This window comes from Engraulis encrasicolus, chromosome 3, assembly GCF_034702125.1.
Source record: "Engraulis encrasicolus isolate BLACKSEA-1 chromosome 3, IST_EnEncr_1.0, whole genome shotgun sequence".
NCBI classification, from domain to species: Eukaryota; Metazoa; Chordata; class Actinopteri; order Clupeiformes; family Engraulidae; genus Engraulis; species Engraulis encrasicolus.
Window position 1 is genome coordinate 31,434,689 of NC_085859.1, and position 17,500 is coordinate 31,452,188.

At 44.9% G+C, this 17,500-nt stretch overlaps 1 protein-coding gene across 5 annotated transcripts in view; it reads right to left on the reverse strand.

Moving 5' to 3' along the window:
• adgrd1 (adhesion G protein-coupled receptor D1) overlaps positions 1 to 17,500 on the reverse strand; it is a 106,325-nt gene that overhangs the window by 55,039 nt on the left and 33,786 nt on the right. For all 5 annotated transcript variants that reach the window (XM_063195217.1, XM_063195214.1, XM_063195216.1 and 2 more), the window contains 2 exons: positions 10,091 to 10,166; positions 4,099 to 4,240 (listed from right to left, as the gene is read on the reverse strand). In XM_063195217.1, the coding sequence (XP_063051287.1) occupies positions 4,099 to 4,240; positions 10,091 to 10,166 (218 nt within the window). The remainder of the gene's footprint in view (positions 1 to 4,098; positions 4,241 to 10,090; positions 10,167 to 17,500) is intronic.

A 17,500-nucleotide genomic window follows, 5' to 3' on the forward strand; every position in this document is an offset into this window, starting at 1 on the left:
CTTTTTTCCATCCAATGGTGATTCATCAATGTTTTGGTAACACTGTTGTGGTAACTACAAGCAGCTTTGTACAACTTCTACAACTTTTTGCAACTTTTTTGGCCACCTTAATTGCGCTCACGGATTAGTTAGAAATGGACTTACTCATCTGGAACGGCACAATACTTTTTTGGCTTTCCAGAATGCATACTCTTGATAAAGGCAACATCTGCAGAATCTGCATACTCTCCCAATCACATGCTTAGGCACAGAGTCAACACTGCAAGGATGCTTCTGGTATGATACTTTTTTATCACAATGGTCTCTTTCTCTCTCTCTCTCTCTCTCTCTCTCTCTCTCTCTCTCTCTCTCTCTCTCTCTCTCTCTCTCCTAGTGTCTGCTAAAACAAATACAGTAATCACAGTGTGTGGCTCGGGGCCAGTCTTCCCAGCGTGTAAACAGTGAACTCACACAGCAGGGGGAAAAGCAGGCCAAACAAAAGCCCCATCGCCATGGTTTCACAGAGGCCAGCATGGTTTTGATTTATCCAACTCACGACTCTTTTATAGTGGTGCTGGAGAAGAAAATATACAGTTTGATGACAATCCATCTTGATCGTGCCGTGCAGTGGGGCAAAGTCTCTATACCCTACCTTCGCCTAAGAACATGCCAAGAAAAGTGAGGTTTAATTCTCCCTCTATTCCTGGAATGGGGTGGTGGATAAAAAACTGCATAGCAATCTGGAGGGGGGATAAAAAAACCCTAATGACACTGCCTGTCTGCCTCATGTATGGCACTCAGAAGTCTTCAGTGATGAGGATGGATGAACAGATGAATGGATTGAATTAAGGACAAGCTTAGAAAGCTTGTTGTCAATGGTGCGTATCAAACACAGAGCTCTCCATGATGCTCTTATTTGCGATGCTCGACTGACCGATCCTGTCACAGGTCCTAAACAAAAATCATGGACAAGTGTCTTCATGACATCATTATTCCAGCAGCTCGCTCTGATCTCTAGCCCAGTGGCTGGGACGCTGTCAGTGAAATGTCGCAACTCAACGATCTAGTTTCACTATGTCATGTCACTGTGTGTGTGTGTGTGTGTGTGTGTGTGTGTGTGTGTGTGTGTGTGTGTGTGTGTGTGTGTGTGTGTGTGTGTGTGTGTGTGTGTGAGAGAGAGAGAGAGAGAGAGAGAGAGAGAGAGAGAGAGAGAGAGAGAGAGAGAGAGAGAGAGAGAGAGAGAGAGAGAGAGAGAGAGAGAGAGAGAGAGAGAGAGAGATGGGTGTGAACGTGTGTTGTCCCCTCTGTTAAGTCTCTGAGATTTGCGCCTGTTGACGCACGACACACAACACATGGAGCCATCAGGCTCAGGTTTTGCACGTAGTCTGGATGGCCTTCAAATCATTTGCTTGATTCATACTGAACAGCGAAGCTGTGGGATAAGAAGCCATGGCTGCAAAGAGAACCCTTTCTGCACTGTATTAGCAGGGGGCCTTTGGCCAGTGCCATGTGCATTTTATTAGTTAACTTTAGTGCCCCTTTTTAATTATTTCATTTCAATTTTCAAAAGCATTTCCCATGGAAAACTGGCAACCAGTCTCATTCTTCACTATATGGGATAGAAGGAGGAGAAAAAAATCAACAATCCGCTTGCCACACCACAAGCAACAAGGCCTTCTCACACTAAGTCCAAGTAATGGTTGGTTTCTTTCAGGGGGGGAAAAAACCAAGGCAGCGGTTCAAATGGTGATAATTGCCTTTCTTTCAGTGAGCCACATGTTTCAATTGAGGAGAAGAGAACGTCTAGGGATTAGCAGGAACAGAAATAGATTTCCATGGTTAGCACTGGCTAAGGGCCTCTCCGACGGATCTTCTGTCTATAGTAGTGTTTCTCAACGGGGGCAATACAGCCCCCCAGTGGGGCGTTGGGGGAGCCCAAGGGGGGCGTTGAGAAGGATACAGCTGAGAGGGGGTAGTGCTTAGTTGCCATTGGGGTGCATTAGTCTATTTCATCTTTTAATACTAAGGAGGGCGCTGCCAGGCGTATGACGAGGTGAAGGGGCGTTGGGAGGCTTTATGATGAGGTAAAGGGGGACGTTTGTACAAAAAAGATTGAGAACCACTGGTCTATAACATTCTATTCTCACATAAAGAAGAGCTTAGAGAAATGGAGGGAGAAAGGGAGAAGAAAAGGCGAGGAAAGATTTTTTTTCATAACCTTTTTTTTCCAGGAGTCATGTTGAATGATGTGGAAAATCTTAACAGCCAACTTTATTCCAGGATCTGTTTAAGTGTCGAAAGCTCTTCTGAAGTCCGTCTGCTCCTTAGTTTACTAATAAATGGACTTTAGCGAAGTGCTTAATGGCTCTGCGAGAGACACTGACACTTATACCTCCACTTCCCCCAGTGGATTAAAGAGCTTTGCACATCCGAGAACATGCCCTGGTGTCAACGGATAATTGATGCGTACACTAAGGTCGTTGTAAACAGCTGAGGACAGGTGCTTGGCCAAGACTTTAACTGGGAGTATATGTCTTACTTAAGGATACTTACTCACACCGTCTCATCTGGAGAAACCAAATAAGTCTAATGGGCTGGGATCTGGGGGGTTTTATGGGAGCGTTGTGGACAGAACGGACCAGAACACCTGCTGCAACATGAAAACGCTGAAAGCGACAGCTATGCTGTATGCTGTATGAGCAGCCCCGCCGACAGGGGGGGACAAAAGGGCTTTTTGTCCCGGGCCCTGGGATAGGGGGGGCCCAGAACTGGGCCCTCATTAAGTTTGTGTTTAATGGTTCTAATTATTTTCAAAATAAGATGGTTTTTCAGAGAGGGAGGTGCGCTATATTTACATTAAATAAATGATGCAGATATTTTGCCTTTCCTGCCCTTAAAAAGGATCAAGAGCCCCCACCTCCCCCACCCCCAGTGCACAAATGGTTTGGTCGGTCAGTACGAGAAAGAAAAAAACGGCTTCAACTTAACGCGGCTCGTGCCAATTTGCCAAGGTGTCTGAAGAAGCAGTCGTTCACCAGGAGGGCAGAAAATGAAGGATAGGAGAAAAATAGATGAAGACACCAGCCCCAGGATTTCAGTAAAAAGTTCTTCAGATGATGCAGGTACTAACAATAGCAGAGAACACTAACAGAGCAAAAGTTTCCCTTCATAAACAAACAGACACGCCCTGCACTGCAGCATTCATGTTTAAAACATGATCAGTCACACAGTCGCATCATTCTATAACCACAGCTTAGTAAAATTGTGTTTCAAATCTGACCATCTGTGACCTTAGCTAGGAATATGCACATTAGCCCCAATCGTAACATGATGAGAAGTTGCGTCGCGCGCAAGGAGAGGGCAAGGGAGAACTTTTAAAAAGGGAGAACTTTTGCGCTATTATGCAACGCTATTTCGCTTAGCGCGTATAAATCCCGCTTAGCGCAAATGCTAACACTTTATCAACCTGTTAACTTTGTGGGGAGAAACAGTGTACATCCGTTTTGCATATACATTTCTGCAACTTGACTTGTTCCTGTGTGGGAAGGCTGACGTCTTGGTGTGCTGGTGGTGACAGCTAGTGAACTAGAGCTGATTCAGTCAGGCACGTTCTGATGTGCAAGCCCTCAAATTGCTAAAGTAAATTACACGTTCTAAATAAATGTTGGCAAAAATGCATGGATAATTGGATGGATAGATCATTTACTATGGAATTATTGTAGGCCTATGCGTCATTGATTTGTGAGGCTACTTTGATAATGTTGTTTCTTTTATAATGGGTAGGCCTTATAATATATAGCATATCACGTGAGAGTGGTGCTTCAGGCTGAAAGTTTAGTCTGGCCACCTGGTCTCTCTTGGGAAAAAATGGTCGTTCGGTGGTTGGGGTTTTTTTTTTTGTGATCGGGGTTGGGGGGTAGGAGGAAGGGGGGCCCATTGATATTTTTTTGTCCCGGGCCCAGCCAAACCTGTCAGCGGCCCTGTGTATGAGTACTGTATGCCTTCCATTTGAGGCACTGCAGAGTGGCCCAGAGTGGAGAGTGGATTATTGTCATAGTTGTCATATTTTAGATTTTTCAATGGCATTTTATGACGGTGCTTTAAAAACGAGTGTCTTACCAGCTGATGTGTAAGCACGATCTTTATGAGGGGTTCCTTGGAGAGGTTGAAGGACAGGGCAGGGGAGGGTTCCACTTTGAGAGAAATTAGGTGACTGGCCACCTGGATCTTGTGCTCCTTGAAATCCGACGCCTCGTTGATCCTATGAAGGAAAGAGAAGGGGTTTGAGGTACCACTCTGTGCGCAACTAGTGAGCGCAACTACTTTAACAGTGAACTACTAAAGCCGTGACCTTATATGGAACAAGTAGGTAACCACCAAAGTGCCTCTTTTACACTGGAAATCATGGACCTTCTATGGTACGTACATTATCATATCATTAACTGTCTGTCCTGAAGCCATTTAAGGTGAAAAAAAACCCCTGAGGTACAGTCCACCATACTTCCATAATGAATTGTATTCTTCTCTGAATTGAGACGAGCTGATCCATACCTCTCTGAAGTTTGTGCTCCCAGTCAGACTGATGTGCTGTATTTTTAAACTCTTTTATAAACTCTTCAGCATTTTCCCTGTTTATTCTTGTTTTTTCACTCCCCCCCCTGACTTCCAACAATACAACCACTAGAAGAGAGGGTATCAATGTGATGTCGAAGCGTGCACAAGGTGTTACTACACCTTTCATTATAATGCTTTATAGCATAGTAAACTGTGTCATTTCATTTTGTCTACGTAAAGGTGGTTTCGTGTAACTGGTAATAAAAGTGTATTCAGGGAAATGTGGTAGAGTTTTGGTCGCATCTACCGTAAAGTAAACTCCCAAAGATACAGGCAGCCATGCTGAGCCTAGCTACATGCTAACAGGGGTAACAGCACGTCTGACTGACTGGGAGCACGGACAAGGCTCAGAGAGGTATGGATCAGCTTGTCTCAATTTAGAATAGAACACATTTCATATTCTTAGGCATTTTTTTGTCTATTAATATTGTTCAATTAATAGTTTGTCCGCTAATACTGTATTGCTAGAAATTCACAGGTAAGCAAAAACATCTATTAACCATACAAGTGAATACTGTTACCAATCAATTTATGGAATTATGTTAGCTGTTGACCTGTGGATTTCCTGCTTTTATGCAAAGGACCTGTTGTCTGCATCTACCCGCCTAGGGGTCCCGACCCACAGCTTGGGAACCACTGTGTTACAGTGAGAGCGCACTAGACCATTACTGAGAAAATAAAATTCAGCTTAAAGCCCAAGCACAATCCAGATTTAGCACACCCTATGTGTAGCAGTACCCTTTATTTCTTTGTGTCTAGTCTCAACTAGGCACACTGTTTGTATAGTTAGATAATACACAGAAGGTTTGTGAGTGTTGGCCACCAATCCTTTATTAATAAATATAATTCCATTACCATCTTCTCAAATGAAGTACTCAGCCACCTTTCCAAACATTTACTAACTAAGCCTCTTTAATGGCCTGGAACCATGGCATGGTCCTAGTTCTGACTTCCGTCCAAACATTGAGCTTACTTGGCCAGGTTCACAACCATCCAAAAATTGTGTGCAGATGGTTAATGGTGACTCATGGCAGCATACCCAAAGAAAAACTTAAGCTGGATTGTGATTTGCTTTGCTTTTCAGCAAAATGTAATTTTCTCAGCAATGGTCCAGTCGAGTCCAGTGCGCTTTTACTGTAACTGTAGGCCCTGAAGGAAGGACTTAGAGGCACACAATGGCTACCACACAGAAAATAAACAATGGCCCTCATGTGTGAAAGCGCATAGAAAACTTGGCGAAATGTTACATTCCATTCAAAACTTGGCTTTTTATAAATTCAAAGCATTCTGACTGTGAACGCCAGGGTTTATGCTACGTCAGTGTCCTAACAGGGAGTAACAGGGAGCCTGAGGCTTGCAGAGGAGTTCAGCCTGCCAGTCATATAATTGTGAAGTTGTGGCTAAAATTAATTAAGCAATATAATTGGGTAAATGACCCTTCCCCTGTGTATGTTCCCTCTTCGTTTTCATAGTTTCTCCAATGTGCCATCTTTTATTTCAGCCATCATACAGTGGCAGAACTCCAATGAAGGCCCTTGTTTGTGAAATATTTTACGTCTGGGGGAACATTGTGTTCAGCTCACAGAGTGGTTGAGCTTTGGCTGGAGGTGGGGGGGGCAACTCTGGGTGAGGGGAGTGTGTGTGTGTGTGTGTGTGTGTGTGTGTGTGTGTGTGTGTGTGTGTGTGTGTGTGTGTGTGTGTGTGTGTGTGTGTGTGTGTGTGTGTGTGTGTGTGTGTGTGTGCGTGCGTGCGTGCGTGTGTGTGTGCTTGAGAATTAGTATGGACTCGAGGGCCCCGTCTACTCGGGTTGACGATGGCAGGAAAGTGGCATTATCGTATGCGCCCACCATGCCATCCATCATCTGCCAAAATCTAGCTACCTGATTGGCTGGTTTGGTGAGGCCTTTGGGACATCAGGTAAGCAGCAGCAGAGTGTGGAATCAGCATTCTGATGGTGCGATACAGATCCATTACATCATCAACATGTGTGTGTGTGTGTGTGTGTGTGTGTGTGTGTGTGTGTGTGTGTGTGTGTGTGTGTGTGTGTGTGTGTGTGTGTGTGTGTGTGTGTGTGTGTGTGTGTGTGTGTGTGTGTGTGTGTGTGTGTGTGTGTCTGTGTGTGTGTGTGTATGTGTGTGTGTGTGTTTCTGCCTGCCATTTCATGTTATCATTCTTGCTAACCTAGTATTCTTGCCTACCAGTCCACTAAGAGAAAAAAAAACGGAGAGGGATACTTTGTGGGCCCCAAATCAAAATCCCCACAGATTGAACAGTGTTTTCCTTGATCCTTGTGTAGCTAGTGGCAAGTCTAAAAGCGCCAAATTATCTCATTACTAACAGGGTTTTCAGACTGACCACAGTTCATACCCTCTTACTGCAGATGGGGTCGCCGGCGGGCCTTTTCACTATTTGCTGAAAATACTCAACTATATCATAGCAACATTGCTATGACAGTGCTGAGAGCCTTAAGATTAATAGATTAAGAATGAATAGGAGTCAATGGTGAGCCCACACATCAAGGTGTGTGTGTGTGTGTGTGTGTGTGTGTGTGTGTGTGTGTGTGTGTGTGTGTGTGTGTGTGTGTGTGTGTGTGTGTGTGTGTGTGTGTGTGTGTATGCGTACGAGTGTATGAGTGTATGAGTGTCTGAACGTGTGTGTTTGTGTGTGTGTGTGTGTGTGTGTGTGTGTGTGTGTGTGTGTGTGTGTGTGTGTGTGTGTGTGTGTGTGTGTGTGTATGTGTGCCTTAATCCTCCATTGTTACATATACCCTGCAGATTGTCCTGATAGCAAGTCGAGTGTGCTCCACATATCCGCAACAGCCAAGGACCACATATAAGGACAATTCTTTGCGTGTTTGCACACACTGTCCAGAAATGTCTAGACTGATAAAGATAAATTTATGCTCTTGCCCCCCTGGCTATTTCAACAACACAGGATGAAAAACAACAAAATGGAGCAAATGGAAAAGCCCTGCACCGTTAATAAATCTCTCCTAAAACAGTAACTCTTTTAGAGGTTGATATGTTTCTGAGGCTATTCCAGCGATTACTGGCAGGTTGGCAGTCAACATAATCTCATCCTATCTTTGTCTCTCTGGCAATCTCTGTGTCTGTCTGTCCTCTTTTCCAAAACGCTATATCCGCCATTTTTGACTTTTTGCATTTTAATATTGGAATTGACTGTTTAGAAGTCATATCATCTATGTGTGAGATCTTGCCATTCAAATGTTTTGAGAACATAGTTTTTTAACCTCTATTAAATGCATTTTGCAATACAATTCAATGGAATGCCCAATACAAAAATGTCAATTTCCCGACATTCTATAAAATGGATATATCTCATTTTGGAAAAGAGCTCTTAAATTTGTTCTGTCTGAACTGAAGCTTTCAGAATCAAATTTATCAGTGATAAAAACAGGGCTATCTGAAAATAAATTATCTTAAATAAATATATCACAAATAAATTGAACAATAATTTTCTAATGCTTGTAAATCAGAGATGTGCTTTATCTGTTTGCCAACGGCGACTTCTGTAGAAAGTTTAGTATGTACTGTAATGTAGAAGGGTATTCGGGCAAATCTCAGACATGCTCTGCCTGTTTGGCAAGTCAGGAGTAATGGTGGAACAGAAGGGGTGCTTAAGCATTTTTCTTTCACAATGCAGTTCTGTTATGACTAGCGGCCATCGTATTTGACTGGCTGGATGCTTTACCCTTTCATGGCACCACACTGCTCCAAGTTGTTACTGTAATAGCAATAGCCTTTAGGGCTAATCATTTTGTTGGTCTGGGTGGGCAACGAGTTTTGATCGTTTACCTCTGCGGTTACTTTGTTGTTATTCCCAAAACTATGACAATGTTTAAATAAAGCGATTTTTATACTGGCAGGTTGAGATTAGAAATCGTTATTAGTTAGGGTTAGGTATCGTGGGGGCAGCCACCACCATCGTTTCATTTTGGTTATGAAAATAAAAATGCTAATGTGGCTAAAGCAGCAACGCTTGCTGTTACTGATAAATGTATTAAAGTAATAATAATAAAAATCACGGAATACAGATCTTCAGTAACTAGTTCGCTTTAAGGATGTTTTGCTTGTTACAATCCTGGAGGGGACTCCTTCTTTCTTCCCGGCTGCGGCCGAGATAGAAAGCAGCCAACGGGTTAAGCTCCCTAGCCAATCAAAACTGGGCATGGCAGAACTGCGTTGTGAAAAAAAGATGCAGTGTTTACTGAGGAGCGGATGGCCTTTTATCGGGTGGCAGCTAATGACTGGGAGTATCAGTGGACCCGGAGCAGCGTGTATGTGTGTGTGTGTGTGTGTGTGTGTGTGTGTGTGTGTGTGTGTGTGTGTGTGTGTGTGTGTGAGAGGGGTTTTGTGGAGAGAGCAGGGGATGGGGAAGAAGGAGGGGGAAATTGTGGGGTAGGTTGGGTGGATGGGAGTTGATAGAAGGGAGGGGTGGAGAGAGATGTGGATTTGAAGAGGTTGAGAGGTTGGGAGGAGGGGGGTTAGTGAGTGAAGGGGAGCCGGACTGATAAGGATGCTGGTCCCAGCGAAACACTGTGTACCACAGGAAGCACACTAAGCACGGCAGGGGAGCAGGGACCCTCGTCACTACTGGACTACCACACAAGCGCGCCACAAAGTGTGTGTGTGTGCGTGTGTGAGTGTGTGTGTGTGTGTGTGGTGAGTGTGCGTGAGTGTGTGTGTGTGGTAGGGAGAGAGAGAGAGAGAGAGAGAGAGAGAGAGAGAGAGAGAGAGAGACAGAGAGAGAGAGAGAGAGAGAGAGGGAGAGCGAGAGAGAGAGAGAGAGAGAGACAGAGAGAGAGTGTGTGTGTGTGTGTGTGTGTGTGTGTGTGTGTGTGTGTGTGTGTGTGTGTGTGTGTGTGTGTGTGTGTGTGTGTGTGTGTGTGTGCATGCTTATGTGTGTGTGTGTGCCCTTGTGTGTGTGTGTGTGTGTGTGTGTGTGTGTGTGTGTGTGTGTGTGTGTGTGTGAGAGAGAGAGAGAGAGAGAGAGAGAGAGAGAGAGAGAGAGAGAGAGAGAGAGAGAGAGAGAGAGAGAGAGAGAGAGAGAGAGAGAGAGAGCGAGAGAGAGAGAGAGCAATGCTTTGAAGTGGGGACATTTGTGGTATGTGAGGAGGTAGGTAGTGTATTCTATCTGATCTCTAAATTTGTCACAATGTTTACACGCAGATTGAAAAGGGCAGAGCAAAGTCCACAAATTATTTTGTTACTTTATGATCTCTTCAGAAGATCCTGCTTATGTAATGGTGATTGTGTGTGTGTGTGTGTGTGTGTGTGTGTGTGTGTGTGTGTGTGTGTGTGTGTGTGTGTGTGTGTGTGTGTGTGTGTGTGTGTGTGTGTGTGTGTGTGTGTGTGTGTGTGTGTGTGCGCGTGTGTGTGTATGTGAGAGAGAGAGAGAGAGAGAGAGAGAGAGAGAGAGAGAGAGAGAGAGAGAGAGAGAGAGAGAGAGAGAGAGAGAGAGAGAGAGGTTTTTTTACCTGGTTTTCAGGGGGCTGATCTCCTTATAGTAGTTATGCATGTTGTGGTAGAAGAGGCCAACAATGGTGGTCTGGGCTATACAAGAGGGAAAGATTACATTACATTACAATGTAATAATGATGACGTTACACTATGCTGTCGCTTTTATCCAAAGCTGCTTACAGTTATTTTTTATTTTTTTTAAGGTATTGGTTACAGTCCCTGGAGCAATATGGGGTTAGGTGTCTAGCTCAAGGCCATTTCAGCCCTGGATGGAAGTGTAGGGAGATGTAGGGGTGGTATTCAAACCTGCAACCATCTGATCTTACGTAAGACTACCACCCTAACCATTAATCCACGGCTGCCCCAAAGATCAAAAACGGGAACCAGAGTGAGAACTGCAGCAGAACTAACAGGTACATTTACAGTAAACAGCCAACACGCCAACAAGTTTGATCACACATACACATTACAGAGCTTTGAATGCTGAATATGTCTCTTCCCCTATGGGTAAAACAAATTGTGTACTGTATTGGTGAGGTGAGTGTAATCATTTGATGTTACATGAATGTTTGCTTGTAATGTACAGTACTGTATGTGTTCATATGTTTTTGTGCATGTGTGTGCATGTAAAAAAAAACATGACCATGTGTATGTGTGGAAACTATGAGGGGTAGTTGGGTAGAAGAGAAGAGAAGAGAAGAGAAGAGAAGAGAAGAGAAGAGAAGAGAAGAGAAGAGAAGAGAAGAGAAGAGAAGAGAAGAGAAGAGAAGAGAAGAGAAGAGAAGAGAAGAGAAGAGAAGAGACGAGAAGAGAAGAGAAGAGAAGAGACGAGAAGAGAAGAGAAGAGAAGAGAAGAGAAGAGAAGACAAGACAAGACAAGACAAGACAAGACAAGACAAGAGAAGGGAACAACATGACAAGACAAGACAAGACAAGGGAACAACATGACAAGGGAGAGGAGAATAGAGGAGAAGAGATGAGAACAAAGGAAACACAAGAACACATTGACTGTCGGTTCTCTGAAGACAAAGTTGAAGAGTGCACAACGAATTCAAGGGGGTGTGTGTGGAGAGAGGCGAGGTGGGGATTTCTGACGGTGGATGGGGGACGTGGGGGGGTTGAGGGTGATTCTGGGAATGTGGTTAGAGCAGTGTTTCTCAAAGTGGGGCGTAAGCCCCCCTAAGGGGGGCGCGGAGGCATCTCAGGGGGGGCGTGTGGCATCTGATTTTTTTTTCCCCCAAGGAAATGATTTCCTGTCTCACCAATAAGTAAATAAGTTTAAAGCCCTCACCAACATTATATTATTAATTGTCATGAATTTGAATAGCATAGGATATGAACACACATCTGCATTCGACTGCAGTACCTCTTTGTTTAATCTCCACCAGTCACCTTTCCTTTGATTCTGTGCAGCGATCGTAAAATCAGTCTGCGCGAGTACTGGGGGCTCGGAAGCATTCAGACCCTCTGAAGGGGGGAATGATGGAAAAAGTTTGAGAACCACTGAGTTAGGGTGTGGTCTGGTCAGGCTGTTACTGGGAAAGCCTTGCGGCCAGATCGGGACAGAGATTTTTGAAATTATTTCAGAGCATAGACGCGGGGGCTTGCTACAGTATGTCAGTCTGGCACAGTCAGTCACAAAAAGTCATGACTGTGGTTAAAAATACATAAACTATGAGTGCTGTTGTCAGTATCAGCCACTTACAGATTTAAAAACCTCACCAAGGAACAATGAAGAGTGTTATTGTGGTTATGTACACAATGTGTTTTTGAACTGCAGTTTAGTAAAGAGAGTGAAGTAATTGAAGAGATGTGAGTAGGTGCAAATGTTTTGGGCTGATGCACTGAGGATGTCAACATGCTGCTGAAATATTGTAGAGAACAATAATAGCCGTAGTCATGCTGTTTGGGCTAGCGGGACGAGTCCCTGTTTCACTACCCATACTACCCGTTTACAAAAGTCTTACAACAGACACGACAATACAGACACAGAACATTCATTTGACATATGACTCTCTCTCTCTCACTCACTCACTCACTCACTCACTCACTCACTCACTCACTCACTCACTCACTCACTCACTCACTCACTCACTCACTCTCTCACGCAGGCATGCACGCGCGCACACACACACACACACACACACACAAACACACACACACTTCAATCAAAGACACTTTTCTAGCACGTGAAAATGTTACCTAAACAATACATTTGAATTTGAATTTCTGTATTTGAATTGGACAAAGGGCTTAGAATATATAGGAATTCACAGAGGCACTCAGGTGCACAATGAAAAATATACAATATAGGCTACCACCATGCAAAAAACCTCAACCTATTCATTGTATGCTGCAGTGTGTGTATCAGCGGCTGTGATCAAAACAATGTTTTTTTTATTATGAGATGGCAGAACATGCTTCTGAAACATTGCACCTTAATGGTGGCTGTTGAAAACAGACAGAGGGTTACTAGGGCACTGCTCAACTATTTTCTGTGTGTGTGTGTGTGTGTGTGTGTGTGTGTGTGTGTGTGTGTGTGTGTGTGTGTGTGTGTGTGTGTGTGTGTGTGTGTGTGTGTGTGTGTGTGTGTGTGTGTGTGTGTGTGTGTGTGTGTGTGTGTGTGTGCGTGTGTTACTGTATGTAGGAATGCATACTCACTCACACACCCATGTTATGTGTGCGTGTGCATGTATCTGTCTCTATTGTAACTGCCAGGCCTGTGTGGAATGTTGAGAACAAATGGACATGATTGTGATTTTGGATGAGTGAGACATGCTAAAAGGGAGCAGAGATATGGAAGTGATAGGAAAAAGATCTATATAAAATGTACAAAATAATTAATGTATGGACAATACAATTCTTTCACCACCCGGTGAGCAGACAGAACATCTTCTGATTGGCTGAGTAGGTGTCCATCATTCCCAGAGAACGGGACACCTATGAAGTCTATGCGTGCCTGTGCGTCTAACTTAGTCGCCCCTAGAGTATTCGTTTGGAATGCTGACAATATTTAAGTGAAAACCCTGTAGAAATCATGTGGATGATATACCCTCAGCATTCCAAACGAAGATTCTGTGCGCAACTAAGTTTCATGCTTGCAGCAGAGACACTTTAATGTTGGAAGTGGTACCCATGGCAACGAACAAAGCGCAGTGGTTAATCTACTTTCTCACAAAGCCTTAGATCAACAAATTAATGAATTACTACTTAAATGCTGGCAACTGGGTGACAAGCGGAATAACTTAATGGCCTTCGAGACCCAGGACCTTCGAGACCCAGGACCGCAGGTCACAGGGAGGGGGAGGAGGTGGCCTGGCAAGCCAGTCTGAAACATCAAATGAGTAGTCTGCCACTACACTCTTGATTGGTGTTGGGCAACCGTGGCCTAAGGGTTAGAGAGGTGGTCATACGATCAAGGAGTTGCAGGTTCGAATCCCACTCTTACCTCACCCTACACCTATATCCATGGCTGACGTGCCCTTGAGCAAGACACCTAACCCCACAATGCTCAAGGGACTGTAACCAATACCTTTTAAAATAACCAAGTCGCTTTGGATACAAGTGTCATCTAAGTGTAATTTAGTGATGACGAGGCAGAGAGTTGTGGGTGAAATCAACATTTAGAATTCAAATTGCTGAACTGCACTGCATACTGTATTATAAGTCAGCGCAGCCGTGTTGTTACCTTGCTCAGCCATCCCCAGCAACTAGCCACAGAGATTCACAGATTGGCAAACATATTTTGCACGATTGGAGGACAGTTTTTTGTGTCCTTTTTCAGATTATCTCCCATGGTGTGGTGCTAGACCAACTCAACAGGCATACATACTGTGTATAGCTAGGGCTTGACTAGTATACTAGGCTAGAGGGGAGGGGAAGCCGCTGCTGCTGTGGGGTTGGAGAAGGGCAGAGGGGCAGCTGAACTGGGTGGTAGCAGGCAGGAGGGCAGGGAGGGCTGGGTGGTATGGGGTGTTAGGGTAAGGGTGTTAGGTAGGGAGGGGAAGATGGAGAGAGGTAGAGGGGCAGGGTGGTATGGGGAGGTGGAGAGAAGTAGAGGGGCAGGAGGGCAGGGTGGTATGGGGAGGTGGAGAGAGGTAGAGGGGCAGGGTGGTATGGGGAGGTGGAGAGAGGTAAGGAGGGCAGCGATGGCAGGGTGGTATGGGGTGTTAGGTAGGGAGGGGAAGACGGAGAGAGGTAGAGGGGCAGGGTGGTATGGGGAGGTGGAGAGAGGTAGAGGGGCAGGAGGGCAGGGTGGTATGGGGAGGTGGAGAGAGGTAGAGGGGCAGGGTGGTATGGGGTGGTGGAGAGAGGTAGAGGGGCAGGGTGGTATGGGGTGGTATGGGGAGAGTTAGAGGGGCAGGGATGGCTGGGTGGTACGGTGTGGTGTAGAGGGGCAGGGAGGGCAGGGTGGTATGGGGAGGTGGAGCGATAGGTAGAGGGGCAGGGTGGTATGGGGAGGTGGAGCGATAGGTAGAGGGGCAGGGTGGTATGGGGTGGTGGAGAGAGTTAGAGGGGCAGGGTGGTATGGGGTGGTGGAGAGAGTTAGAGGGGCAGGGTGGTATGGGTGGTACGGTGTGGTGTAGAGGGGCAGGGTGGTATGGGTGGTACGGTGTGGTGTAGAGGGGCAGGGAGGGCTAGGTGGTATGGGGTGGTGGAGAGAGGTAGAGGGGCTGGAAGGGCTAGGTGGTGTGGGGCAGTAGAGTAAGGGGGTTAGCCAGGAGAATGTGGTGCGGAGCTGCTGGAATGCCCCGAGCGAGCGCTGGATTCATTATCATCTCCACGCCACCGCAGTCTGCCACTCAAAGACTAATGACCGAGCTGAGGAATCGCACGCCAGTGCAAGTCTACAATGAAGTGTGTGTGTGTGTGTGTGTGTGTATGTGGTTGTGTGTGTGTGTGTGCTCGAGAGACAGTATTTGTCTGAGAGAGAGAGAGAGAGAGAGAGAGAGAGAGAGAGAGAGAGAGAGAGAGAGAGAGAGAGAGAGAGAGAGAGAGAGAGAGATATTGTGTAGATCATAATGGCTGCTCTTACTGTACACTTTCTTAACCTTTGAGTGTGTTTGTAGTAATGAGTGTGTGTGTGTGTGTGTGTGTGTGTGTGTGTGTGTGTGTGTCTGTGTGTGTGTGTGTGTGTGTGTGTGTGTGTGTGTGTGTGTGTGTGTGTGTGTGTGTGTGTGTGTGTGTGTGGGTGTGCGTGCGTGCGTGCGTGCGTGCGTGTGTGTGTGTATGGCAGTGTAATAGCTATTCTAGGAAATTAACCTCTGCACACTCCCACATCCTGTTCTCTCTCTCTCTCTCTCTCTCTCTCTCTCTCTCTCTCTCAATCAACTCACCCCCCACCTCCTCCCGCCTGCCCCCTCAATCACTCACACGCACTCACTCTCTCCATATCTCTAAATCACTCCCCAGAAAGGACAAGAAAATATAAACACAAGAGATCAAACAATGGGTAATACGCAGTGTTCCCCTTCCTGGATCGGTCAGCGACCGTCCAAAATGCCACTACCTAAATAGCCATTTCACAGGCCCCAGTCATTCTCACAGACTGTACTGTCATAAAAACGCTGCCTCAAACACAGCTAAGCTGGGAGGGACACCATGAGCCAGCAACATAAGCCAGACTGGGTTTATAGTGGAGGACTGAGCAACAATAACAGCAGCAAATAACAGCAGAATATTGGCCTCATTACACAGCCATTTTTAAAGAGTTAATTCAACTCTTAAAGAGTAGGAGCTACACTATAGTTTAAGTTGGACTATCTCAAATGTGGAATTAAAACTGAGATTTACTGTTTACATTCCCAGTACCTGGGTACAAATTTAGTTTACCTCTTCGACTGGAAGTGAAATTGTCAAAAAAAAATAATCTGTGACCCACTCCTCTTTATTAGTGCAGTTATAACTAATTGAGGGTGGCAACGCAGATTTGGACATTTAGAGCCAAATTCGTTTTGTTTTTGAGTTTTGATTGAACATGATCTATGTGTGGTACGGTATGGAGTGCTATGAGGTCATTATTCCTAAACTCCAAATCAACCTCCATACAATTCTAACTCAATTTTAAATGAATTGGGATGAAAAGGCATTCATCTACTGTAAAACTCCAATAACAATGGTTGGATAAATTTGAAGAAAATGACCTCCACACTGAACATTCCCCCTTACTGTAAATTACATTGGTGTTTACCAGAAGCCCTTAAAGTCCTTAATAGAACAGTGGTGAAACATAGCAGAAGACATCCAATCATATTGCCCATTATAGTAGTCATTATAGTAGTCACTTCCACATTATACTTTACTTAAATCTGTATTACTTAAAATGGAATGTAAACAAAATATGCATTTAATATATGTTTTAGCCATTAACTGAGCGCTGACCGTATAATGCTTGCTTCAGCTAGTAGTGTCAATGTCACATTACTGGTAAGCTGTGGGGAAAAACTCAAAAAGTATCCCCACATCCTTCATATATGAACCTCTCTCCATGTTACCCTCCCACAAACGTCGGTTTGTTCATTACCTCTGTCTTTCGTTCCACTGTTTTTCATTTCTCCTTGCTGTATCCACATTGTCTACTCCCTCGGTGAACCTAAGCAAATGACTGCATATATTGTGGATTATAAAGTCAATATAGCCTACTTAATGTGATTAGGTATATTATGGATATGGTATTTCATCTCTATGCTTATTAAAGTCAATGCAGTGTTTTTATTACATTTTTTTTATTCTTGCAGTAGATTATGTGGTGGCCAGTGACCAGTTACCTCACTAATTTACTGCAGTCCGAGAAAGAGAAAGACAGAGAAGAGAGAGAGTGAAAGAGAGAGAGAGAGAGAGAGAGAGAGAGAGAGAGAGAGAGAGAGAGAGAGAGAGAGAGAGAGAGAGAGAGAGAGAGAGAGAAAGGGAGAGAGGGTGAAAGAGAGAGAGAGACTGCAAAGCTATGACCCATCTGTGTTTGCTTTAGCGGCAGCTCCGTTTGCGTTAGAGAGAGTCTTGGCCATGGTGGAAATGGAGGCGAGCGAAAACTGTAACCGCTTTCAGTGGACTTAATTGCCTCGTAAAGGCAACACTAGTTTTCCCTTAATGAAGTGAGTGCAGCGCAGCGTCCGAGCACCGGCAGAGAAGAAATAAAGCCCCTAGCGAGCTGCATAAGCCTTCTTTTCTTCCCCCCGCCCCCCCATTTTTTCTTCTCTTATTTTTTTTCCTTGCGTTCTGTAAATGCCAGTGGTAACGTTTTTATTCCATTTCTGATTATGGGCTTTTAATAAGCTGATTAAAGGGGCTCTTTATTGGACGTGTTGGACGTGAGTGGCCGTGGCTGCGGCTTCAGGTGATGCCAAGAGGATCTGACCCAAACACAAACTCAAACAAACAAGCCCCATTTTCACGCCCGCAAGTAATTACTCTTTTCACACATATCATGC